Here is a 27,163-nt window from a genome sequence, read left to right as displayed (position 1 = left end):
CCCACCCAACCAGCCGTGTATATATGTGTGTGTATATGTGTGTGTGTATACAGTGAGGAAAAAAGTATTTGATGCCCTGCTGATTTTGTAGGTTTGCCCACTGACAAAGAAATGATCAGTCTATAATTTTAATGGTAGGTTTATTTGAACAGTGAGAGACAGAACCAAGTTCACTTTGTTGCGAGGAGTCTGCTTCAATACGCGCCTCCGAGAAAGCGCACGCGCCCAAAGGCCAACGTGGGCTCCTCCACCACCACCAGCACCAGCACCACCACCAAACTATTTGATTTTGAAAACATTGCGAAGTTTGGGGAAGGCGTGTTTAACGCATCTTGAGTCGCGTCGTATTTCAGTGACGGAAGTTATTTTTGACCGATACGGGTCAAGGAATTCTAGATTTGAAGCTTTCGTGACTGCAAGGATCCATACTCTTTGGTTCTATTCGGTAAAGTTACGTAGGTCAAAAAATAAAACAAAAATCACGACGTTTCGGCCACAACACCACAAGCAGCCTTCATCAGGTGAAGGGACCTTTAAGCCTCGATTACATTTTCAATTTCAAACAGCGCACGTATTGGTGTGTGTGCGTGCGTGTGTCTAATGTACTTATGCGGACACAGCGCCAATCGTACGGAATGATAGAGTAAAACCAGGAATTACAGTGCACAGCAGTGCCTCCTAACCCGGGGTGCACGGACTCCCTGTTGGGGGGGTTCGTTGGGCAGATTTCTTTTTCAGAAGGCAAAATAGAATCGAAAACACAAATTAAGCCGCGGGCACGTGTAAGTGGCAACTTGTCTCATCAAACTCTACGTATTTGTTAACAATTGTAAATATATATAAAACAAAAAAATTAACGATTGGATTCCTCCCGTGTATAAATAATCATCCTGATGAACGAATCTGATTCTCTTCTTTGGTTATTTCGGTTAAAGTCACCACCACTTAGAATGAGAATAAAATAATATAATTTATCAAATAAAATAACACAATAAAATTCTCACGACGTTTCGGCCACAACACAAGCGGCCTTCATCAGGTGAGCATGGCTATGTTCGCTCCAGCGCTATCCTCCAGACAGTCTCGTCCCTTCACCTGATGAAGGCCGCTTGTGTTGTGGCCGAAACGTCGTGAGAATTTTATCGTGTTATTTTATTTTATCAATTTATTATTTTATTCTCATTCTACGTGGTGGTGACTTTACCGAGAGAACCAAAGAAGATGAATCCTTGCAGTCACGAAAGCTTTAAATCGGAATCTGATTCTGTGGGGCATGCGCCCGTCCGGAGGGCTCGCTGCGTCGTAAAGCGCTCGGTCCATCGCTGCCCTCTGCGTTTCCGCTTACCCGTGGTTTACAATAAAAATGTCCATCTTGACCGCATTGTAGACGTCAGCTGCGTAGACACGACACGGAAAGAAACCGACGTCCCAATGTCTAGGGCGAGATCCCGCTGTGTTTCGCGGAAACGTCTTCGTGTGATGCGGGGGGGGCGGGGGGGGGGCTTGGTTTGTGCCGGTGGTCGAGCGGTCGGGCGGTGGGCGGTGCCCACCGCCTGACCGCGGAGGGGTTTCAATTTGAAGCTTTCGTGACTGCAAGGATTCATCTTCCTTGGTTCTTTCGGTAAAGTCACCACCACGTAGAATGAGAATAAAATAATAAATTGATCAAATAAAATAACACAATAAAATTCTCACGACGTTTCGGCCACAACACAAGCGGCCTTCTTCAGGTGAAAGGAACAAACCTGTCGGGACGACAGAGCTTCAATGAATGTGTCGTCCCGACAGGTCTGTTCCTTTCACCTGAAGAAGGCCACTTGTGTTGTGGCCGAAACGTCGTGAGAATTTTATTGTGTTATTTTATTTTATTATTTTATTCTCATTCTACGTGGTGGTGACTTTACCGAAAGAACCAAAGAACCACGGCGGGGTTGTGCGTCGTACGGTACCGCGGGTCGGTCCCCGCGCAAAGTGCCGTTGCAGCGGGCGGCCCCTCACACCAGCTCCAGCACCTGAGGACAAAGAGAGTGAGGTTGGTGGTGAAAGACGGCGATGACGACGATGATGACGATGATGATGGGTACAAGCAACGGACAAGCGAAGCGCGACTGGCGAGCGCCTATTGAGACCGCCACACCGTGGCGGTGGTGGCGATGTGGCCCCGGGGTACACCCCTGGCCTGCTTTTGTCTTCCCCAGTGCCGATGTTTTACACACCGCAGCAGTCAGTGATTTCAGCTCGGGCGAGCTCAAGGGGAGGTTCCTTGAATCGGTTCAATATCACTCGTCCCCGATGTTGGCCGTGGCCGGAAATCGAACCGGGGCTCCTGCGGTTATTCAGAGCACAGCTACACCACCGCTACCCAAGTAACCACACTTACACACACAAGAAAATCCCACCCTTTAGTTATTGTAGCAGCAAGTGTTAACAAGCACCTATTAAATTTTGATTTAAAGCTTTCGTGACTGCAGTAATTCATATTCTTAGCTCTTTCGGTAAAGTCACGTTGAAGGTGACTTTACCGAAAGAGCTAAGAATAAGCACCGATTAAAGCCAACAAGACAAAAAATCAAAGGCAGATATGACCACTACGAAGATCGGAATGATTTCGTCTCCCCGATGCTGGTGTTCACGCACCACACGACATACTTATTTAAGGCGTAGCTTGACCTAGAAGGATGCCCGCTAACGTTTGATACATCGACTCGTCTGTGACGTGAGCCGTGGCAGGGAAGTGAACCTCTCTCAATGGGCTCACAGCACAATGCACACATCACCGCACCAACATTCCCCCACCATACACACACACACCTGGACGAGCGATCGCAATTGAGCAAACAAAAATAAAATCAGCGGGTCACTGCACATCTCATCATCAGCAACAGGCAATGAACAAAGTTCCCCACGAAGGTTATACCGAGTAACGATTCTACCACGCCAACACAACCAATCTTACAGATAGTGCATGGCGCATCGCCTTCCCTTCAAAAAAGCAATTGCAGTCAGTGCCACGGTACCCTTACCTTGATGGTTCCTTGATTGTTGGCTGCTACAAGTACATTGGAGTCCTGCAAGGGCGAGAATCACTTTAAGCAAAGCGATAGCAACGTCACGAATTCGAACTTTTCCACACTGATCCTGCCACACGACAGCGATGCAAACCAATGGTATACCTTTTTTATTTTCCGTACGAATAACGTTTAAAGGTGAAGGTGCAGTTTCGCAATTGCTAGCACGCGTGTGCACGTTTAACTTATTTCGCTCCGCACGTAGCCAGCCGTGCCACTGCTGACAAGGGGCCGCAAATAGCAATGTGCGGGCAGTCCCCTCTAGAGGATGCAATATTTGGGCCTACTCCTCCACACTGGCCAGATGTCTTTCGAAGAGCTGGGAACACCGACACACTTTCCCCCACCACGCCCACCGTGCCGATCGTACATCGACCGCGGCGCAGCCATTCGCGCCGTCGTGTGCGTGGACAGAGGAGGCGGTGGTTGAAATTCCAGATAGCTGCTGCCACGTCATTTCAAGCTGTCACGCCGGGAGATCCAACGTAACCGGTGAGCCGCTCATTTACAGCGCAGAGCAGCAGCAGCGGCAGCAGTAGCAACGTAAACCGCCGTTGAATCTTAACCCCACGGGGACAGACGCGTCGGGCACCGAAATCGCGCCGGGAAGCAAGCCAACAATACGCAGCGGGCAGCATGGAGACTCGCAACACCAGCAGGTGGCTCAACGCCGCCCTTGGCACATTAAACATTCAATGACGCGAGAAGTCTTCTGTCCACCCCGGACCCCCGCTACCACCACCCGCTCCGTCCTCCTCGGCGGGACCGAGATTCGCCTCCTAAATATTCCCCGACCGTTGAGGTGAGCGTCGTCCTTCTCCGAGGTGGCGATGAAAGAACAACAGCAAAACAAAAACATTCTTAAATTTCCATTTGAAGCTTTCGTGACTGCAAGGATTCATCTTCTTTGGTTCTTTCGGTTAAAGTCACCACCACGTACAATGAGAATAAAATAATAAAATAAAATAACACAATAAAATTCTCACGACGTTTCGGCCACAACACAAGTGGCCTTATTCATATTCTTGTGTTGTGGCCGAAACGTTGTGATTTTTGTTGTTTTATTTTTTACCTACGTGGTGACTTTACCGAATAGAACCAAAGAGTGTGGATGCCGTTGTGCACGCGCCCGGGACAACACCGGGTTGCTTGAGGAATCTGAATATAGGAAGCCGTGAGGGTTCCACGCTTGCTCTTAAAAAAAGGCCCTCTTTGGTCGAGTGGATTTTGTGGGCGAGTAACCTTCGGCGAGTGGATTCCGCACCTTCAATTAGCACGGTTGGCCACGTACGGTACAAAAGAAGCTCAGCGTGCATACGTACGTACGTCTTGCGGGGGCGGGTGACCCCCGGGGGGGCCGAGGGGAATTTTGCGGCTGAGTAACTCCGAGGGAGCGAGCGAATCAGACGGGCGAGCATCCGCGTGTGAGGGAGCGAGCGAGTGAGCAAGCGTGAAGGGCGGCGGGCGACCGGCCCGGGCCCGCGGGCCAGGCTGCAGGGCGTGCGCTCACCCCGTCCGGCAGCAGCCGCCAGCACACGGCGCTCACAAACTCTCTCCCGTCCCCTTCACTCTCCTTCCCCAGCGCGCCCTTCGCCACGTCGAACTTGAACGTGAGCGACACCTCGGAGAGGCCCTTGTAGTAGACGTACAGCGAGTTGTCCTCACTCCCTGCGTACGGAGAGGGCGGAGAGAGAGAGAGAGCGGAGCGACCGGCGGCACGGTCAGAAGGGGGGGGGGGGGGACACGTGAGAGACCGGCGAAGCATCACCGGTTCAAAAACGAGCGATGCCATCATCCACCCCGCCGCCGCCGCCGCCCGCCTCCACCACGCGCACGCCACGCGCAACCGACGAGACGCGAGCCAAACGCGTGTCCCGGGAAATCATCCGCGCGCATCAATTAGCCGACGCTTTCCAGCAGGCGGCCGTTCGTCATCGCAAGCGTTCAAATTGGCAATTTTGTGGGCGATTTTTTTTAAAATTCGGTACATTTCGACCGCGCGCAAAGTGACCCAACCGCTGCTTTCCCCGACGATGACTCCAACACGCGAAGCGGACCACGGGAAACGCCGCCGTTGACACGACGGCCCCCCCCCCTAGGGGGGTCGCCCCCCTGGAGGGGGGGCCCTCGCCCGGCTTCAAAGGCGACAAACCCCACGGCGAGCGCCACCACCGCTCGGCCCAAAAACAAAACAAAAAATAAAGACAGAGGTAAATCGGGGGATTGTCACGATTGAAACATGATCGCGCGCGCGTGTGTGTGTGTGTATCTGTGCACGCGATAAGCAGGGGGTGTGGGGGGGGCAGGCAAGGGTTGGGTGGGTGGGGGGGTGGGGGTCAGCGTGCGGAGGCTGCGCTCACCGCAAGCGACGTAGTCCCCGTTGGTGGCCAGCCCCCCAAAGGTCCTTTCGTTGACGTGGCCTCTGAAGGAGCGCATGCAGCGGGGCTTGTTCACGCTCCACAGCTTCAGCTGGCCGTCTATCGAGCTGCCCCCGAACGAAACAACGTGAGCGAATGAGGCCCTCGATTTTGTAAGCGGACGCGGGCACCGGCGATTAAACAGGGCCAGTCTCGCAAGGGCGCACGCAGCAGCAGCAAAAGGCACGGCACAAGCTCAATTCGACGGCCTTTCGCGGTTTCTTGACTCCGCAGGTAAATACATTTTGAGAAAAGAAAATTCTTAGCGAACCATTTTAGATTTTTTCTTTCACAGAAATAAATAACTTTTTATATGCTTAGCTCTTTCTGTAAAGTCACGTTGAAGGTAAACAATAAAATAATAAAATATATATAAAACAATAAAAACTCTCATGATGTTTCGACCATAACACAAACGGTCATCATCAGGTGTGTTATGGTGTTATGGTCGAAACGTCGTGAGAATTTTTATTGTTTTATATATATTTTATTATTTTATTGTTTACCTTCAACGTGGTGACTTTGCCGAAAGAGCTAAGAATATGAATTGCTGCAGTCACGAAAGCTCTAAATAAAAAAATAACTTTTTATTCAAGCACAACTTTCATAACTGGCGAGCCGCGCGTGATTGGGTGGGCATTCCGAGTTGATCTGGCCCCCTGCCACTTTAAACGGCCGCGCCTTTCAATGGGCGCTACTCACGCAGAGACGATCTCCTCGCCGCTCACGAACTTGGCGTACGAGACGGCTCTCCGGTGGCCCTTGAACACCGTGACGGGCAGCTCGGTGTTGCGCAGGTCGTAATAGTGGACGCAGTGGTCTGCCGAGCACAATCGGAAGGGGTCACTTCACGCTCGCGCGAGTCCTGTGCCCCCCGCCTCTCCCCGCGCCTTTCAAAGACGGCGGACAAATCGCCCGGCTCAGATTAAGCTGGCCCAATCAACCGTGCGGTGGAAAAATCACACCCAACGAGGGCTCTTGTGAAACGTTAGCCGGAAAGGAAGTGGAATAATGCCCCCAAAAGGAGGTCCATTACCGTCATTTGCTTATCATTCTCACAGTCTTAGTTCTTTATTCACAAAGTCTTATTTTTCGCCAATTAAATGTAAGGGAGGGTATAAAAGCTTACTACGCCCGCGGCAATGTCACGGAGGGTAGCGAGGACAGCTCGGCACTCTTCAGTGAGTAACGCGTTAATAGCCTGTCCACAGGAGAATACGAACAAAAAATAATGCTTCCACCGATGATTCACAATGCCCACCTTGTTGTAAAACACAACCGCCGCCGCCACCGCTGCTACGTTCCCCATTTAATTGAAGCGTGTAGCCGTGCACATCGAGATCTGTCTGCATAACCTCTACGGCGATGATTTTTTAACCGCAGCGAGTGCTCGTCACACAACGATTCACCGCCATTCCTCGTCCCCGCCGCAACAATTCAACAAACAGAGACTATTCGGGACAACGATTTGATTTAAAAATGTTTTCCCTTCTTTCTTATTTGCATCGTCTATCTCGTATGTTCCGTCTTGTTCCACATCGTTAAATCAATTAGCCCAATGGTTCGAGAGGACCCAGCGTGCATGGATTGTAAATAGATTCTTAACACGCGTGCATTTTTGCGCAGAGATCTTCCAACGGTTGCTGTTGGGGGGGCGGCACTGAGCAACACCGGGCACAGAAACGCCACGGCCCGCAAGCCGTACCCCCACACCGTAACCCCACACCGTACCCACCAATATACCTGCACACCGTACCCCCACACCGTAACCCCACACCGTACCCACCAATATACCCCCACACCGTACCCCCACACCGTAACCCCACACCGTACCCACCAATATACCCCCACACCGTACCCCCACACCGTACCCCCACACTGTAACCCCACACCGTACCCACCAATATACCCCCACACCGTACCCCCACACCGTACCCACCAATATACCCCCACACCGTACCCCCACACCGTACCCCCACACTGTAACCCCACACCGTACCCACCAATATACCCCCACACCGTACCCCCACACCGTAACCCCACACCATACCCACCAATATACCCCCACACCGTACCCCCACACCGTACCCCCACACTGTAACCCCACACCGTACCCACCAATATACCCCCACACCGTACCCCCACACCGTAACCCCCCACCGTACCCCCACCGTACCCGCCGCTCGCCAAATCCCCTCTCCCCCCAAAACGAGCGCGCGATCATCAGGCGAGCGAGGTAAAACGCGCGGTGCGGACTCAAGCGCCCACCTGCGCAAGCCAACGCTAGGTGGTAGCGTGACGTGGGGCTGAACTTGACGCAGCAGACGTTGGTGTTCGCTTCGATGCACGCGACGGAAGCGTCCATGTGCGTGGACCACAGCTTGACTGGGCGGGGGGCGGGGGGGGATGGGTTTAGGTTAAGGGATGGAGGTACAGTTGTCCCTCACTATAACGCAGTTCACCTTGCGTGGCCTCGCTGTTTCGCGGATTTTTGTTTAGTGTAATTTTGCACGCTTTCTTTTCCTGCGTACAGTATGAACGCGCATTGTGTTCTGCGTCCTGATTAGCTAAGGGAGTACAGAATGCGTTCGGCTAGCCAGATTCACAAAAATGTTTTGGGCTTGAAAACAGGTTTTGATCTTTGGTTTCATTTACTAATATTGCACTTATTTTTTTAAATCTGCGAAAGTTTGAACTTTGAGAGTGTTTAAATAAGAGAGAAATGTGAGAAAATGGTAATGCCTGTCTGAGAAAAGTGTATAAAAGTGTGTGGTTAGGGGTTTCGCGGCCTTAAAACATGTATAACAATTGTAAAAAATAAAGCTGATTACTTCGCGGATTTTGTCTATTGCGGGTTATTTTTACGAGGGACCACTGTATAAGGAACAGACGGGGGTCACGTGCTGCTGCTGCTGAAGCAAAAAGGAATTGAGCGGGAAAGGGAGCGGCACACGTTATGCAAAAACCGACCGCGGGGTTGACGACGGAGGAACGTGAAAGGAGCGGAGGAAGGCAGCGGAAGGAAGAGACGGCGCCGGCGAGATGGAGATGAGGAGGAGCAGCTGAGAGAGAGCGTCAATGGAGCCCTTCGTCGCTGAGCAGGAAGTTACGGGCCGGCAGCGACGAAGCACCGAGGGGTGGCGGGGAAGTTGGCGCGGAGTGCGACTGACGGGACGCAAATCGAATCGCGAGACCCTGGGGAAAGTGGGGGGGTCAATTTAGGGGCATGACATTTCACACCCCTATCGCCGCCACCACCACCACCACAACCACGACATAAAACGCAGTTTGCCAGGAAGAAAAGAGAGGCTGAGGCAAGAGATAAGAAGCTTCCAGATGCCCGCAACTCTCTCCGGCTCAATTATCGTCCAGGTTTGCGGAATTTAAAAGCTAAGCGGCCTAGCCATAGGGGGTAGGGAAGGAACCCCAAAACTGTGGAACCGACTTCAAAAGGAACGAGTCCGCCCGAACATCTGGAAACCAAAGTGAGAAAAATAATCACTTTTAAAGAGCCCTTGGGCCCAGAAGGAACGCTGGTCATCCCTGGTGCCTCTGTGGATGTGTAAGCTTTGACTTTAACATAGCTGTTTCAGTGACCAGTCACAAGCTAATCCCTCAGTAATTTCGAAGCTAAATTCTCCTGTTTGATTTGTACTAGGTGCCTCTGTGGATGTGTAAGCTTTGACTTTAACACAGCTATTTCTATGACCAGTCACAAGCTAATCACTCAGCTATTTCAATGCTAAATTCTCCTCTTTGATTTGTACTAGGTACCTCTGTGGATGTGTAAGCTTTGACTTTAAAATAGCTATTTCTATGACCAGTCACAAAGCTAATCACTCAGCTATTTCAATGCTAAATTCTCCTGTTTGATTTGTACTAGGTGCCTCTGTGGATGTGTAAGCTTTGACTTTAACATAGCTATTTCTATGACCAGTCAAAAAACTAATCACTCAGCTATTTCAATGATAAATTATCCCGTTTGATTTGTACTAGGTGCCTCTGTGGATGTGTAAGCTTTGACTTTAACATAGCTATTTCTATGACCAGTCACAAGCTAATCCCTCAGTTATTTCAATGCTAAATTCTCCTGTTTGATTTATACTAGGTGCCTCTGTGGATGTGTAAGCTTTGACTTTAACATAGCTATTTCTATTACCAGTCACAAGCTAATCACTCAGCTATTTCAATGCTAAATTCTCCTGTTTGATTTGTACTAGGTGCCTCTGTGCATGTGTAAGCTTTGACTTTAACATAGCTATTTCTATGACCAGTCACAAGCTAATCACTCAGCTATTTCAATGCTAAATTCTCCTGTTTGATTTGTACTAGGTGCCTCTGTGCATGTGTAAGCTTTGACTTTAACATAGCTATTTCTATTACCAGTCACAAGCTAATCGCTCAGCTATTTCAATGCTAAATTCTCCTGTTTGATTTGTACTAGGTGCCTCTGTGCATGTGTAAGCTTTGACTTTAACATAGCTATTTCTATGACCAGTCACAAGCTAATCACTCAGCTATTTCAATGCTAAATTCTCCTGTTTGATTTGTACTAGGTGCCTCTGTGCATGTGTAAGCTTTGACTTTAACATAGCTATTTCTATGACCAGTCACAAGCTAATCACTCAGCTATTTCAATGATAAATTCTCCTGTTTGATTTGTACTAGGTGCCTCTGTGGATGTGTAAGCTTTGACTTTAACATAGCTATTTCTATGACCAGTCACAAGCTAATCCCTCAGTTATTTCAATGCTACATTCTCCTGTTTGATTTGTACTAGGTGCCTCTGTGGATGTGTAAGCTTTGACTTTAACATAGCTATTTCTATGACCAGTCACAAGCTAATCACTCAGCTATTTCAATGCTAAATTCTCCTGTTTGATATGTACTAGGTGCCTCTGTGGATGTGTAAGCTTTGACTTTAACATAGCTATTTCTATGACCAGTCACAAGCTAATCACTCAGCTATTTCAATGCTAAATTCTCCTGTTTGAGTTGTACTAGGTGCCTCTGTGGATGTGTAGGCTTTGACTTTAACATAGCTATTTCTATGACCAGTCACAAGCTAATCACTCAGCTATTCCAATGCTAAATTCTCCTGTTTGATATGTACTAGGTGCCTCTGTGGATGTGTAAGCTTTGACTTTAACATAGCTATTTCTATGACCAGTCACAAGCTAATCACTCAGCTATTTCAATGCTAAATTCTCCTGTTTGATTTGTACTAGGTGCCTCTGTGGATGTGTAGGCTTTGACTTTAACATAGCTATTTCTATGACCAGTCACAAAGCTAATCACTCAGCTATTCCAATGCTAAATTCTCCTGTTTGATTTGTACTAGGTGCCTCTGTGGATGTGTAGGCTTTGACTTTAACATAGCTATTTCTATGACCAGTCACAAGCTAATCACTCAGCTATTTCAATGCTAAATTCTCCTCTTTGATTTGTACTAGGTGCCTCTGTGGATGTGTAAGCTTTGACTTTAAAATAGCTATTTCTATGACCAGTCACAAAGCTAATCACTCAGCTATTTCAATGCTAAATTCTCCTGTTTGATTTGTACGAGGTGCCTCTGTGGATGTGTAGGCTTTGACTTTAACATAGCTATTTCTATGACCAGTCACAAAGCTAATCACTCAGCTGTTCCAATGCTAAATTCTCCTGTTTGATTTGTACTAGGTGCCTCTGTGGATGTGTAAGCTTTGACTTTAACATAGCTATTTCTATGACCAGTCACAAGCTAATCACTCAGCTATTTCAATGCTAAATTCTCCTGTTTGATTTGTACTAGGTGCCTCTGTGGATGTGTAAGCTTTGACTTTAACATAGCTATTTCTATGACCAGTCAAAAAACTAATCACTCAGCTATTTCAATGATAAATTATCCTGTTTGATTTGTACTAGGTGCCTCTGTGGATGTGTAAGCTTTGACTTTAACATAGCTATTTCTATGACCAGTCACAAGCTAATCCCTCAGTTATTTCAATGCTAAATTCTCCTGTTTGATTTATACTAGGTGCCTCTGTGGATGTGTAAGCTTTGACTTTAACATAGCTATTTCTATTACCAGTCACAAGCTAATCACTCAGCTATTTCAATGCTAAATTCTCCTGTTTGATTTGTACTAGGTGCCTCTGTGCATGTGTAAGCTTTGACTTTAACATAGCTTATTTCTATGACCAGTCACAAGCTAATCACTCAGCTATTTCAATGCTAAATTCTCCTGTTTGATATGTAAACCCCTTTGTCAAGGTGCCTCAATTCTCTAAACCAGCTTAAAAAGACGCTACGAATCTTAACAGCGTTCATTGCAGCTCTGTCGTCCCGACAGGCCTGTTCCTTTCACCTGAAGAAGGCTGCTTGTGTTGTGGCCGAAACGTCGTGAGATATTTTATTGTATTATTTTACTTAATTAATTTATTATTTTATTCTCATTCTACGTGGTGACTTTACCGAAAGAACCAAAAAAGATTCATCCTTGCAGTACGAAAGCTTCAATCAAAAATTAAATCCCTGATGATGTCACGCCGACAGAGTGCGGCCTTGCCATTTTACCTTTGGTGTCATCGGATCCAGACGCTAGGATCTCGGGGTCCATCAGGTTGAAGTCCACGCTCCAACATCGCTGCTCGTGTTCCTAAGGGAGCGGACATTCCGAAAGAATACAATTTCACCATGCGATCATCGCACTGCTGAGCACATCAACACCACATGTGGACAAAGACAAAGTTTCCGCCCCGCCCACCCCCCCCCACCCTTCCAAAGGCACACAGACTGTTGGGACAAGCGCCGTGTGAGAGTATCTACGAAGGCCGGAACGGTGCACGAGGGCGTGGTGTGGCTAGCAGCACACGCAGCCACCTTTGTCTCTCTGGTACTCATGTTTAAACTCATTAAAAGCTGACCCAGAACCGGTTCAGATGTATCACCGATGATGGCCAGAGCTGGGGAATCGAACTCAGGTCATTAATCCATTCATCCAAACCTTCCAATTGATATCCCCTGCTTTATCTTTTCTGGGCATTCAAGTTTCCTTCCACATGCTCAGCACTCCTTAAAAAGATAATGAAAATATCTCAATGCAGAAGTGAGGTTTTTTCCTGGATAACAAATAACGGTATGACTATTACTAATACCATAAACATTACAAACTGCGAGACTTGAAACAAACTCTGTGCAAAGTGAACCAGTGGCAAGGGCACTGACCGATAGATTACCTTCCCGGAACATTGAAATTAATGACAAATTCAACCGAGAAGATGGTTTCAAATTAAGCAACCATTGGAAAGATGTTCTAAATTGAACCAAACATTAAACTAATTTTCAAGGTACAGTACATTTTTCAAGTAGTGGTACCCCAAACTTTCGCAGCTCTTAAATTCCCTTTTCACACCATCAATAGGTAAACTCCCCCTCCACCCCCCTCCCGCGCCAACCGGCATGTTCACCCGCACGTACACCACCTCTATGCTAAGTCGGCCAATCAAATGCTAATTTTTTATGCTAATTCCTTTGTCAAGGCGCCTTGTTTCCTCGCACACAGCTTAAAGGTCGCGGTCTGAGCATGGCTGTGTTTCACTCCAGCGCTGTCCTCGAGACAGCCCGGTCCCTTCACCTGATGAAGGCCGCTTGTGTTGTTCGCCGAAACGTCGTGATTTTTGTCGTTTTATTTTTTTACCTACGTGGTGACTTTACCGAATAGAACCAAAGAGTATGTTTGTCTTGGGTGTCTCGCAAAAGGCATCGCATGATTTTTTTTAATTTCCCCACCAATGTTTTTTTTTCGTGGAAATGTTTCTTCTTATCATGATGGCATCACGTCACGAGGCAAGGCGTCCAATCACGTCCGTCCCAGAGCAATGACGCAACCCTACGTGTTCAGCAACGGCCCAGGGAAGCGGATGTTACAGAGCCACCTCTGGGATCCCTTAAAGGTGACCTCTAATCCACACAAAGAGAAAAGGGGCAACACTTCCCTATCCCGCTCTGCTATCGAGAGAGTAATGTTCGACGCGCGGCGAGCCAAACCGACGTTGACTTCTCAAGGGCTGGAATTTAGCAAAAATTAGTTTCAGGACCGACTTTAACGTGACTGCTTTTTTTTGTGCGTACAGTCACTGGTGACCAGGCTGAGACTATCAACGGGTGGTTAAAACCGGGATTTCAACCGCCCAGGATCTCGGCGACACCAGAACAATGCTTAAGAGAACGACGCTCCACACCTGGAAAACCTTTGTCCTCTGTCCCGTGAAGCCATCCCAGAGGATCACGCTGCCCTCGTAGTCACTGCTGGCCAGGATGCCCTTGTGGTACTTGCTCCAGCTGATGCAGCTGCAGCAGCACCGGGCAGGGAAGCAATGTTTGATAATAAAAAATATATAAGGAAATAAATTAATAATAAAGTTTATTTTTTCACAAATGTACATCGGTTGATACAGCTGCTCTTGCCAGTCCTCCCCCACGCCGGTCAATGCGGGTTGACGGGGCGCCTTTTTGCCAGGACCGTTTCAGAAGCAGTTTAATCTGCATACAAGCACACCCCTCCGGGGTAAGGCCGTGTGCGCTTAGGTGCCCTGAGACATTAGCGGAAGGCACCTTACGTATAAATGTAAACTATTATAACATCCGAAGCAGTATGCTTGCAATGGAAAGGTTGCCTCCACTCTCCCCCCTCACCACTGCGTTACGTCGGCACGCTTTGCTCATACGAGGACTACCCTGGTGACGACGACGACCGTGAGCAGGGAGTAGTGGCCCCTGCGGACCGGTGCAAAGGCGTAGGCAGCGTGGGTGGACTTGGCAGTGGATTGCGGAGTGGTGGAAGCGCACCTGATCTTGGAGTCGCAGGTCATCTCGATCACGGGGTAGTGAATGTCCACCGCATCTCGGATCAGCGTGCCGTACTCAAACACCTTGATCTTCTTGGTCACTCCGGCGACGGCGAAGTAATCGCAGTCCCGATCGAAGTCGATGCTGTCGAATTAAAAGGCATCGTCATTATTATTAATACTTAAACAGTTATGGGGTAAAAAAAATCGTGCACGCACGCGGATTATGCAACGCCAACCGAAGCACGTTTTTGCCTTCGGAGGTAAAATGTGCTCACCTTCGATTAGCAGGTCTCAGTACGCCTTTTGGCGTCTTCTGGTCCAATACCAGTGGAGACTAGGCTCTAAGAAAAGCCGTCTCGGGTGTGGACCAATCAAATTCAAGGACAGTGCCAATATTATTATTATTATTATCAGAGTTGTCTTTTTTGTTTGCATTTTGACTGCTTGTGTTGTGGTTATTGCAAACACGATGCCTTGAATAAAGGTGTCAGTTTTTGTGCCAGTTAAAAGGGTAAAACCTATTCCTATATCTTGTTACTGGCAAAGGAGGTCTCATAATGTAATTGCTCACCCCGAGCCCTCAATACTCTGATAGTGCGCTGTTTTTGAGTTGTACACCTTTTGGCGTCTTCTGGTCCAACACCAGTGGAGACTAAGGGCTCTAAGAAAAGCCGTCTCGGGTGTGGACCAATCAAATTCAAGGACAGTGCCAATATTATTATCAGAGTTGTCTCTTTTGTTTGGATTTTGACTGCTTGTGTTGTGGTTATTGCAAACACGATGCCTTGAATAAAGGTGTCAGTTTTTGTGCCAGTTAAAAGGGTAAAACCTATTACTTCAATCACGGTTCTCTACGTACGGTGCAAAAGAAGTCACACAAAATTACATACGTACAATTAGCGGTATGCAACAATGCATTCGCATATTTACAAGAAGTAATTTTGTAATTTTGTTTCCCTCTTTGCACTGCAGAGCTTTCCAGAGACAACTGGGAAGCATAACCACAGTAGTTCTGACATTTCCCCTGTCGGGAACGAGTCAACGCGCCGACTTGAACACGAACCAGACCCCACGGCCAATGACGCAGCGTGGCAAACACGAAGCCGCGTCGCCGCTATCAGGTGCCACTTGGGGACCAGCCATTGTGTCCCTTCACGTCACTCTCGGGCTTCCGAATTAGGCGTCCAAGCGTCTCTCAATGGTGCTTGTGTAGCCCAGGTCTTGCGCATTAGGCTTCATCCCAAACTCGCACTTAGCCTCGCTTTGTCAACGCAGCTTTTGCGGCACGACCGTGGAACAAAGCGCGCGGCCCGAGTTGAGTTAAATTAACTCTTTGGAAAATAAAACTCCCCCCTCTGTCTGTGCGCGTCCGCGACTACTACAAAGCCGGCGGGTGGCAGCATCAATTCACCAACTCAGACAAAACAACTGAATTGCTACGTCACTTACAACCGAGTCTATAAAAGTTGCCCTTCAAAGGCCAGTTTGAGAGAAACTAAATTAAGTTCTTTGAACCAATGTCTTTCCAGACATCAGAGACGATTTCAAGGGCAATCAATGCAGCATTTACCAAGACGTTACACGGTGTCACTGAATGTCATCAATTTACGTACTAATGACAAATTTATGTTGTTAATATTTCTCGACAAACTTTGAATATCAGGGGGGGTGTAATGGTTAATCCCTCCTGCCCCCATACAGATTTGATTAATAATCCCAATCATTGCCATTCAAAAGCAGCTTTTTTTTTCCACGATGTGACAAATGCAACGGCTACTAGTGGCTGGGGTCGGTATTACATACAAGGCGCACACATCTAAACCCACTGGCTCCTACGCAAGCAGTTCAATGAATGCATCGCGAGCTCAAGAATCAACATTAAATCGGTGAATCATTACACACACGTACTAATTTGCCCTAATTACAGGTTCATATGTTTGTTACACATCAAATTGCAAAATGGCACTCTTCAGAGTCCTGAACATCCGATTATGATGTAGATGCTCACCCCGAGCCCTCATTACTTTGATAGTGGCATTGTCTTTGAGCTGTGTGACGCCTTTTGGCGTCATCTGGTCGAGCACTAATTGGTCGAGGCTCAAAAGAAAGCCGCCCCTTGGTGTGGACCAATCAGTTTCAAGGACAATGACACATATATTATCATAGTATGTTTTTTGTTTGCATTTTGACTGCAGGTATTGTGGTTAATGCAGTAGACATGAATCCTTGTAAAAAAGGTTTCAGTTTTGTTGCCAGAAAAAAGGGGAAAAACCACTATTATTATCCGATTACAAGGTTAAGATATTCCTGAATATAGAGAAGAAAAACATCGGTCGGGGGGGGTGGAAGAGACAGAGGGACATCATTACGAACCACATTCATGGAGATGATCCAAATATAGGACCACAACGCTTGGGGGCAATTGTTGCCGTGCATTCAGGCCGCCTTCCCTGCTTCTCTGTGGTTTCCCACACACCTCCGAATTATTCTCTCTCTCCGAGGGTAAACGGACGCGGGGAGACTTTATAAAATTTATTAATTCTTCCCCTCCTCATGATCAAAATGAAACGGGGGACACGAGGAGACGGGTCACCTGGACACGATGCTGGAGCCATTGTAGATGTCGCTGGTGTAGGAGAGCGTGGCGAGCGGGCGCACGGAGCTGTAGCGCGTGAACTTCGCCAGGCAGTCCTGGAACTCCTCCAGCTCTCCGCGCTTGTCCTCATCTGAGCCCCGACGGCACCGCAGAGACACGCACCGGCAGGGTTGAACGCAAAGCGGTCGGGTTTGTCAACGATTCAGACCCCCGCGAATTCACCCTCGCCACTTGCTCACCGGTGTTCCACAGACGCCTCCTTGTCACTGCCGCAGAACTTCGCTCATTGATTCACCCGCCCACGCCGAGGGCTCGGTCTACCAGGCGGGTTTGTGTCACCCATACTGTGTTCAACCACCACGATGCAGGTCACAAAACTTCTCCACAATATAGATTTTTTTGGGTGAGATTGCGATATTGTCTTCTTTGGTTCTTTCGGTAAAGTCACCACCACGTAGAATGAGAATAAAATAATAAAATAACATGATAAAATTCTCACGACGTTTTGGCCACAACGCGAGCGGCCATCTTCAGGTGAAAGGTACAGAACTGTCGGGACGACAGAGCTTCAATGAATTGCGTTATTTTATTATTTTATTCTCATTCTACGTGGTGGTGACTTTACCGAAAGAACCAAAGAAGATGAATCCTTGCAGTCACGAAAGCTTCAAATCGAAATTGCGATGTTGGTCGCGAAAGCCTACGTGGTAAACTCACAAAACGTATGTTTCTCTCCTCGCTACTGCTCGACTTTGGAATTCCCTACAATCGTCTCTTTCTCAAGCTCCTGCTCAAATCCAGACAAGTGTTAACTCTATCGCAACTCCGATAGTGCCGTCCGTTGCCAGTTTATTGACGTGTTGGGTCTTAGGCCTGTGGATCACTGCCACCGGCACGGCAGACGCGAATGCCTGGGTCTTCCCGGCCACGCCGTAAGAGCCCCATGACGTATTTTTGCATTGCACCTAACCCCAGTGATTACCCACCTCCGATTAGAACGTTTGGCTATGTACGGTGACAAATAAATTTAATATACATGCACACAAAGTCTGTGAAATATACAACTGCAATTACAGAACTGCGCTGAAAAGACTGCGCAAGTCAAGGCAAAATCCAGAGTCCGCCTGCTTCAACTAATGCTGCTGCTGCTGGCAGAAACTGGTCCAAAAGGCTCATGAGATTGTGGGGCTAAATTTGTTTTATTTCACTCGGTCAAACGAATCCTCGTCTTTACTTTTAGTATTCTCCACAAACGGCAAACTTTCTTGGAATAACGTTCAGCCTCCCCGGCGTTATTTCACACCATGGTACTGCAGTTCCCCGAAGGGCTTACGAACTTGCGTTGATAAGCAGGCACTGGCCGCGTCAATGCAGTCATTTCAGACTGGAGCAAGAGCAGAGCCCTCTGCTGGTGACTGGATGATATCGCCAGGCGCGGTTAAGACCCACCGCGGCAAAGTCATCGCGTTAATGCGCTGTGTTCACACTAACGCGTTTTTGCTTTAAATGCAAGTTATTCCATCAGGGAAGACTTTTTTGCGTAACGTTGCACCGTTAAAAAGGGGAACGCGCCCGTTAAAACGCGGAATGCGCACCACTATAACGCGGTTTCTGAGAGATCTACAATGGGCGACTTTCCTGAGCCGCGTGGCTGGGTGGTACAATGCAGTACGCGAAATAACACAATAGCGTGGCGGCGTACCCCGAGTGATTTGTCCCGCCGTCTGTGTATGCGTACATTGCATCCCACCAAACTTCATCATCGCGTTCTATTACGGCGATTTACGTTTTTTAAAAGGAACGCATCCACCGCGTCAAAGGAGGACTCGCTGTTCCACAGCACCGTTTCTTGTTCGTTGTCCTTCCCCCCCAGCACCTCCGATTAACGCGCAAGAAGTTCAACATACATAATGGACCTCGGAAAGGCGTAACACCTTTCCCCAGGTGCAACAACGGGCGGAACGGCGTTGGGGCCGGCCGCCACGCAGGGGGGATGTACCGACCCGGGGGCGACGACAGGCGGCGGGCGGAGTAGCACCGCTCCAGGCCGTCGAAATGCGCCGACAGTTTCCGCCTCCTTGCCGCCATTGAGTCAGTCCCGTGGCACGGCAACCGCTTCACCTGCAAGCCAGCACGGAGAGAGAGAGAGGAGAGAGACGTGCTCGCCATCGGCGGCGGGGGTGGCGGCGAGGGGGGAAGTCGTCCTCGTTGGGTATTTAACGTTCCAATAGCCGATGAACAAAATGGCCGGCGACACTCCCGGCCTTGTCAGATCTTAGAGAAGCCAAGTAGAATAGTTCCTGGGCGGGAAGACCGGCCATGCACAACCGGTGTTCTAGGCCACAGCGCAGGGCCACCCCACACGGGGGGGGGGGGGGGTGTGGCCAGTACCATGCACGGCCGCCTTTGTCTCCCCAGTGGCGATGGTTACGCACTGAAACAAGTACTAGTCTGAGACTGAGTCGACCTAGGGGAGGGGACCGAGTGTTGGCCGTGAGCGGGAATCCAACTCGGGTAGGCCGGGTTTGCAGCGCAGGGCGCTAACCACTACGCTACAACAGTGCGCCTATTCTCACACATGTAATCCTTGCCTTCGACATGCGCCGTGGTCAAAAAACGTCCACGACGTATTGGGGGGGGGGGGGGGGGCTTTACCGCTCGTAAACATGACAAAACGAGCCGATAGAGCCGTACGTTACATATCACGACGTTACAACGAAGCTCAGGTGCCGGGTAAATCTCGCACGTGGGAGACGCTGGCATGCCGGCTCACCCGAGCGCTGTCCGTGAATGCAGGGAAGGGGTGATCCGAGTCCACCAGACAACCGCTGGAAAAAAAAAAGCACGCAAGCGCAACGTTGCAGCAACGTCAGAAGAAGTCCGCCCGCGTCAACTAACCGCACGAGAAAACGGCGTGGTTTCCCAGCGCGGGGTTTCGTACACCCAGGTTCTTGCGACCATTGCCATATTATCCGGATTATGAGGTGGACTTTTTCCCATGTCATTTAAAGGAAAGGAACGGGAGCAGGCGCGTCTTATTATCCGGAGAATGCGCCGTCTTTCAAAAAGATTTTAATTTATTTGTTAAACCGGTTGTTCAGGATAACCTTTCCCCCAGGACGTATTTGCGCAATTTAAAGGGGTGCGTTCATAAGTCACCTTCTGGAAGACGGTACTACTCCATAGGGATCTTCCGGAAGACGTGTTTTCTTATCGTTGTCGAGAACCACACTTCGAAAGACATCGATCCCCATTTTAAACCGTCTTTTTGGGGCTTTCCAAAGCAATCGCGCGCTCCCAATTCTAAGACATGCCAGGGCCACGGTTCACCAAAGCCAACGGTTGTTGTTCACCTGGTCGATGGGGTCTCTGGCAACTGGGGCACTTGGGGCACCACGGCTTCGTGCTGTTTCTGCATCAGCTCCTAGATGTGCACATTACGGTGGCGGGGGGATTGAATCGAGGGGCTAAGCATCATGGGGAAGAAAAAAAACTTGCCGACATACGATTTGACGTAGAAGCCACGCCGACACCATCGGAACACTTTACAAGCAACGTCTCGGTTCGCGACGCCTTCCAACCGAAGTTAAAATAATTTACGCAAGCGCTCTAGTCCGCCTGTAACAGGGAAGGCACTCGAACCACCCTGAAGATGATCCATTAACGATGCTATGACGCAAGTCAGGACACCGGACATGCACATTAATATCAATAAAGCAGCACGAGAAAAGAAAGGCAATAAAAAGCAAAACGTACTATTCTAAACTAACAAAATGGTCATCGCACATTTACCACGGCTGAATAGATTCTCACGCATCCTCAAAAACCCATGTGTTCAATGAAAACAAATTAACTTAACACGACGCACGAATAACGCGCATGTAACAAAAACTCTTAAATATCTGTCAAAAACCCTGCCTTGAAAGGAATGATATATGATAAGCAATGCTTCTGACAACGGCCCACCCTTCTTAATCGTCGAGACCAATGCAGAGAAGCCCCCTGCCCAAAATGTATCCTATTATATAAAGACAAAGATCCCCCGTACAGGCTATAACAGACTGTTGAGACAAGTGCTGTTAGCGAGCATCTACGAAGGTCGGTACGACACACGAGGGGGGTGCGTGGCCAACACCACACCCAGCCGCCTTTGTCTCCCCAGAGGCGATGTTCACGCACCGCACCAGGTACTCATTTGGAGGCTGAGTCGACCTAGGGGGAGGCCCAGGACTGGTTCAGATAATCGTCACTGGTGTCGGCCATGAGCGAGAATCGAATCCGGGTCGCCGGGTTCGTAGTACAGCCCGCTAACCGCTACACTGCCGCTCCCTACTATCCTATTAAATAAGGATCCCCCCATATAGCCTGAAACGCTGTTGTTAGCGAACGCCTACGAAGGCCGGCACGACACATGAGGAGGTGGGTGGCCAACACGTATCCTATTATTTATACACACACACACACACACGTCTAGGGCCACCGTCATTGACAAACGTGTTGAGCTTTCATTACACGTGCTGGTGGTGAACCACTGCAAAAAAAACGCAGTGGTTGCAATTTTTCACGTTTCATTTTGAAGTACTCAAGATGCAGCCTAGCTGCAATGTCGCCTACACAGCCATGGGCAGGCCCGTTCACCATCGGCGGTTGTTGCAGATGCAACCCGTGGCGAGATGTTGACTACCTCGCCTAGTATACAAGGAGGCTGTGGGTTCAATCCCGACCTATGACGTTCGTATATTTGGAGTTTGCGTGTCTCCCTCCCCGGGACAACAGCGGCCGTGCGGACTTTCCTCCGGGTCCTCCGGTTTTTCCTTCCACGTTTTAGAAGCGCGCGTTTCGCCGCTATAAGTGTTCACACGATAGCCCACTTCGTTGAGCTATCATTTGTGGCCAAGGTGGCTTTTCGAAAAAGAGCTATGCAGCTCAGTAGGCCTTACCTAGTAAAATAAAAAAAAGTTTGCTTTAGTTATCGCGAGGCTGGGGCTCTCGTGCTCATTTACACACGAGTGTGGAAAACTTCTTCTTTGGTTCTTTCGGTAAAGTCACCACCACCACGTAGAATGAGAACAAAATAATAATAAATTGATAAAATAAAATAAGACAATAAAATTCTCACGACGTTTCGGCCACAACGCAAGCGGCCTTCATCAGGTGAAAGGACGAGACTGTCTGGAGGACAATTGTTATGCTAATTCCTTTCACAAGGCACCTTAATTACTCTCACACAGCTTAAAGGTCGCGGTCTGAGCTTGGTTGTGTTTCTACTCCAGCGCTGTCCTCCAGACAGTCTCGTCCCTTCACCTGATGAAGGCAGCTTGTGCTGTGGCCGAAAACGTCGTGAGAATTTGATTGCGTTATTTTATTCTATTAATTTATTATTATTTTGTTCCCATTCTACGTGGTGGCGGTGACTTTACCGAAAGAACCAAAGAAGATGAATCCTTGCAGTCACGAAAGCTTTAAATCGGAGCGTGGGACGGCTTGCGCTCAGGGCCTATTTGCAACACGTGACCCCGCGCCCACGTCCGAGGTACAGTCCCGCACCTCGACGTGCCGCATATCGCCCTGCAGGACGCTCAGCTCCTTCGACAGCTGATCCAGTTGCTGCGGGGAGGGAGGGAGAGAGAAAAAAAACCACAATCGGCCTTGGGCTGCATCACACGAAAACGGTTTGCTTGTGCGGCACCGGTAACCACAATCGCATTTGTGCAGAAGACGCAATGATAAATGCTTTGCAGTTGTCGTTATATTGTAACAGATGCCAATCACGCGTTTATTTAACAATCAACAATACGGTGAGTGAATACGTACAACAGGGTAAATGCAAATGCAATCAGGACTCTATTCTGTGCCTACACAAACCAATATCACGTCATCCACCAGCCCGCCTGGCTTTGCAGGCGAATATTATTCAGTCAGGCCTGTCAAACAAATGACTGAAAGATTACCAGAGGACAATATAAATGTGTCGTGACATACGACGTCACTACTGTCGGGACCGTACGAGCGTAGGGACATGTGATGTCACTACTGTGTAGGGACTGTACGAGCGTAGCGACATGTGATGTCACTACCGTGTTGGGACTGTACGAGCGTAGGGACTTGTGATGTCACTACCGTGTAGGGACTGTACGAGCGTAGGGACATGTGATGTCACTACCGTGTAGGGACCGTACGAGCGTAGGGACATGTGATGTCACTACCGTGTAGGGACTGTACGAGCGTAGGGACATGTGATGTCACTACTGTGTAGGGACTGTACGAGCGTAGGGACATGTGATGTTACTACTGTGTAGGGACCGTACGAGCGTAGGGACATATGATGTCACTACTGTGTAGGGACTGTACGAGCGTAGGGACACATGATGTCACTACTGTGTTGGGACCGTACGAGCGTAGGGACATATGATGTCACTACTGTGTAGGGACCGTACGAGCGTAGGGACACATGACGTCACTACCGTGTTGGCTCAGTATGGGTGCTGTAGGCGGGTGTCACGGAGGTCGTGTCTGCCCGTGGACACTCTGCGTGAAACCAACAAGGACACGTGACCGGACAAAGGGGGTGGGGCTAGGGGCCCCAGGGGGGAAGCTTGGGGGCGTGGCCTGGGGCGGAGCCACGGCAGTTACAATCGGGGGGGGGGGGGGGGGGTGTGAACAGAGAGCTGGGCCGTTCAACCCCGGGACGAAGACGCCGTCAGCGGTCCTCGAGTCTCCGATCGTCGTTCGTGACCAGGCAGCCCGTCACCTGCCCTGGTCACGCTGTGTAGTACTCGCCCCGAGTGTTAGCGAGATTAGGAACGGTGGTCACCACCCTGTACTTAATGTTCACGTTGGTTGTTATGCATTAATAGATAGTGTTGCCTCCAAGTTGAGTGTGCGCCTCAATTGAACCCACTACAAACGTGAGTGGTAGTCAATGAGAACACCTCTCATGGCCACAAGGTGCGGGGGGGGGACAGTCTCGAAACTATAAATGCAAAGACATTTTTAAAAAAAGTACTGTTGGTAGTACAGCACAAATATATATGGAGATAAAAAAACGTACCTCCATTATTAACACCGCCTTTGACCAAAGCATTTTGAATGCATCGAATGTTATCGAGATCTTAGAAGCTAAGTGGCGTTAAGCTTGCTAAATATGCATATCAGAATCAGAATATGTGTTTACACTGGAGGAATCCGATGAGGTATTAAGCTCTTTTTCACAGATGTCCAGTAGGGTGCGGGTGAAAACGTTACAACAAAGAACACGATAGGAGTGTACAGTAGAGGCTTGGGCTGCAAGGCTGTCAGTACAAAAATTAATTATTGAACCCACCACGATCAGTTCATCAGCTTTTATACCAGGATCGCAATAAAAACGCTTCAGAGGAAATACACATTCCATTAACTCTGTGTTTGTGCGAAACGCCAAACACGCCACGCAGTGTGGCGGAGCTTGTGATGTTGTGGAACGGCGAGTGGTGAGATGAGACAACGCACCGCCTGCTTGCCGCGCTGAACCTGCTGCAGGAATTCAATCAGCAGCTGGTGTTGTGCCACTGTAGACTCCTGGAAAAGTAAAAAAAAAGCAAAGCGCATGACAAGGTCAAATAAAATACTTTGCATCTTCACTTAAGACGTAGACGTTGTAAAATAATGCAGGGTCCTTTGTTAATACACTGACGAATAAAGGCTTCCCCACGCTGTGCCGGTCACGGGGATTGTTTGGCCATATTTCATCATGCTGCGTCAGTGTGGGTTGCTGAAGGGATGGAGCCCGGACACGGTTCAGAATTAGCTCACCGCCGATGTTAGCCACGACTGGGAACGAAACACAGGTTTCTGGGTTCATAGCGCAGTGCGCGTAAACCAATACACCGCGCTACGTGTATAAATACAATGGTGCGTCTCTAGGCGTAGATTAGACCTCTGAATTACACTCGCAGGCACGATGGCAGTGCCTTTGGATGCTGCTCAACTCTATCGCAATGTGATAAAAAATATATTTATCCATTGTAGGACTAAACAATTAAGATTGCAACACAGGGTCCTTCTATCATGGTGATTTGCGGAATCTTCCAGCCATCCATGCCCACCACTCTTGTAGAGCATCTTTAGATGTGGTCACACACAGGCGCTTTATAAATCCTAATTGGATTGTACCAACTTGCCGCCTTTATGTAATCATGCATAGGCCCAGCTCTGTAACTACAACAACATTCGATTTCAAAGGCAATTTCGGGATCAAGATTGTGCAAAGCACTTAACAAATTCACGCGTAATGCACCGTTAAGACAAAACACAACGTATTTAAATGACTGCCGAGAATTGGTCAGTTCTTACCTAGGGTGGGAGAGAATTCCGCACATTCCATCACCCTTCGTCCGCACCGGGTGGGAGAGAATTCTCTCCCTAGGGTGGGAGAGAATTCCACACATTCCTTCACCCTTCGTCCACATCGGGTGGGAGAGAATTCTCTCCCTAGGGTGGGAGAGAATTCCACACATTCCATCACCCTTCGTCCACACTGGGTGGGAGAGAATTCTCTCCCTAGGGTGGGAGAGAATTCCACACATTCCATCACCCTTCGTACACATCGGGTGGGAGAGAATTATCTCCCTAGGGTGGGAGAGAATTATCTCCCTAGGGTGGGAGAGAATTCCACACATTCCATCACCCTTCGTACACATCGGGTGGGAGGGAATTCTCTCCCTAGGGTGGGAGAGAATTCCACACATTCCATCACCCTTCGTCCATATGGGTGCCGTGCAATCGCACGCTGCGTTTGTACGTGCGCGCATGGGGCACCGTCGCTACTTGTCGCGAGCAACTTACGTCAGCGTGCGGATGCAAGGCAAGCGATTGCCCCGTGAGCGGAAGCTCGTGGCAGAAGCTGTGGCCGCACATGCGAACGCCTCTGCGGAACGGAACTATACCGGCGCCCTATCGCTGCGGAATTATCGCAGCGATGTCGCACCGCCTGACAACAACCGACCTCTCCGGCACCACATTCCTCCCCGACACCACACCATCGCAAATGCCACCGTGCCGCGTTCCCGTTGCCGCCGGTGGCCAAACCTGTGCAAACGCCACCAGCATTCCTCCAGGGGGCCAACAACTCACCGCTTCCAGCCGCATCTTCTTCTCCGTGAGCAGCTCCAGAATGCGGTTCACGTCGGCGAGCTCCAGGCCATCTTGTTCCAGCGCCAGCAACTCCTGGATAGGGTGCCACTGCTGGCCGCTCTGTGAGGAAGAGGGGGGGGTGGTGGCAGGGTGGAAGGGTGGAAGGGTCACACAACACGGGAATCAAGAGACGCGGCCGGTCACCTTCTTTCAGCAGAGTTCACGCGTGTCCACGTCGAGGCAGGTGCAGCTAGCGACGACACCGACAGGCCCTAGCGCACAGCGCGTCTTCGGTCAGCAAACTCCAACCGTGGACCACGTAGAGGAACTATTTCAAAAATGTTATATTTTCGGTTTACCAGGCAAGGTCCACTGAGCTATATACCTCTCTTTCAGTACCGATCTGGCCACAAATGAAGGATCAATGAAGTGGCTTACGTGGAAATTTACAAAAGCCAAATTCTCGTATAAAGTATATGAACCACTGCTTGCCACGTCGATCATTCGCTGTGGGATTCAGATATTCTCCAGGCGACTTGTGAAGCCGTCCACTGGCTCACCATCTAAGGAGCACCGGTGGTCGATACACAGCACAAAGATGTTAAAGGAGGGATCTAATGGGTGTGCATGTCGAACTTCTTTCACGCCGTACGTAGCCAACCGTGCTAAAATCGGGAGGTGCGGGGGAAGGACAACGAACTAAACACAACAAGCGGTTCTGAAGTAGTGAGCGTGGCGGTTAGTGGTCACTTTTCTGCGTGGCGTTTATATGTTCACCCCGTGTTCTGCACGGGCTTCCTCCAGGATCTCCAGTTTCCTCCAACCGCTAATAAACCGTACAGTGGAACCGGCATTGGCCGAACATCCAAACGTTGAAACATTTCCCGCAAATTAATATTGCACGCAGCAAACCCTGAGGCCCGCGTGACTACAATCAAATTAATATTACACGCAGCAGACCCTGAGACCCGGGTGACTACTAACAAATTAATATTACACGCAGCAGACCCTGAGACCCGTGACTACAAACAAATTAATATTACACGCAGCAGACCCTGAGACCCACGTGACTACTAACAAATTAATATTACACGCAGCAGACCCTGAGACCCGTGACTACAAACAAATTAATATTACACG

At 49.1% G+C, this 27,163-nt stretch overlaps 1 protein-coding gene across 1 annotated transcript; it reads right to left on the bottom strand.

Annotated features, from left to right (window-relative positions):
- Positions 1-132: 132 nt before the first annotated feature.
- LOC142921829 (E3 ubiquitin-protein ligase COP1-like) lies at positions 133-26,877 on the bottom strand. The gene is made up of 17 exons (XM_076063165.1): positions 26,872-26,877; positions 26,024-26,143; positions 24,401-24,469; positions 22,460-22,519; positions 20,266-20,336; positions 19,686-19,740; positions 18,916-19,033; positions 16,910-17,042; positions 14,315-14,458; positions 13,708-13,816; positions 12,041-12,122; positions 7,754-7,870; positions 6,188-6,305; positions 5,429-5,553; positions 4,579-4,736; positions 3,024-3,068; positions 133-2,012 (listed from the first exon to the last, which is right to left on the bottom strand). The coding sequence occupies exons 1-17, from the start codon at positions 26,875-26,877 to the stop codon at positions 1,995-1,997; spliced, it is 1,548 nt and encodes a 515-aa protein (XP_075919280.1). The 3' UTR covers positions 133-1,994.
- Between the last annotated feature and the right edge of the window lie 286 nt (positions 26,878-27,163).

Source organism: Petromyzon marinus, unplaced genomic scaffold (genome assembly GCF_048934315.1).
Source record: "Petromyzon marinus isolate PM22_M1 ecotype Great Lakes invasive population unplaced genomic scaffold, UKy_Petmar_22M1.pri1.0 PM_G_Scaffold_9, whole genome shotgun sequence".
Classification (NCBI taxonomy): domain Eukaryota; kingdom Metazoa; phylum Chordata; class Hyperoartia; order Petromyzontiformes; family Petromyzontidae; genus Petromyzon; species Petromyzon marinus.
The sequence above is the reverse complement of the archived record's forward strand: the minus strand, read 5'-3'. Positions and strand labels throughout refer to the sequence as shown.

What these genes read in the sequence shown, in the direction of transcription:
- LOC142921829 (XM_076063165.1), bottom strand. An exon ending in TGGATCCGATGACACCAAAG is followed by an intron (nt 7,871 to 12,040) that starts GTAAAATGGCAA and finishes CCCCCCGCCCAG; the next exon opens with TCAAGCTGTGGTCCACGCAC. An exon ending in CCTAGCGTTGGCTTGCGCAG is followed by an intron (nt 6,306 to 7,753) that starts GTGGGCGCTTGA and finishes TGTGCTCGGCAG; the next exon opens with ACCACTGCGTCCACTATTAC.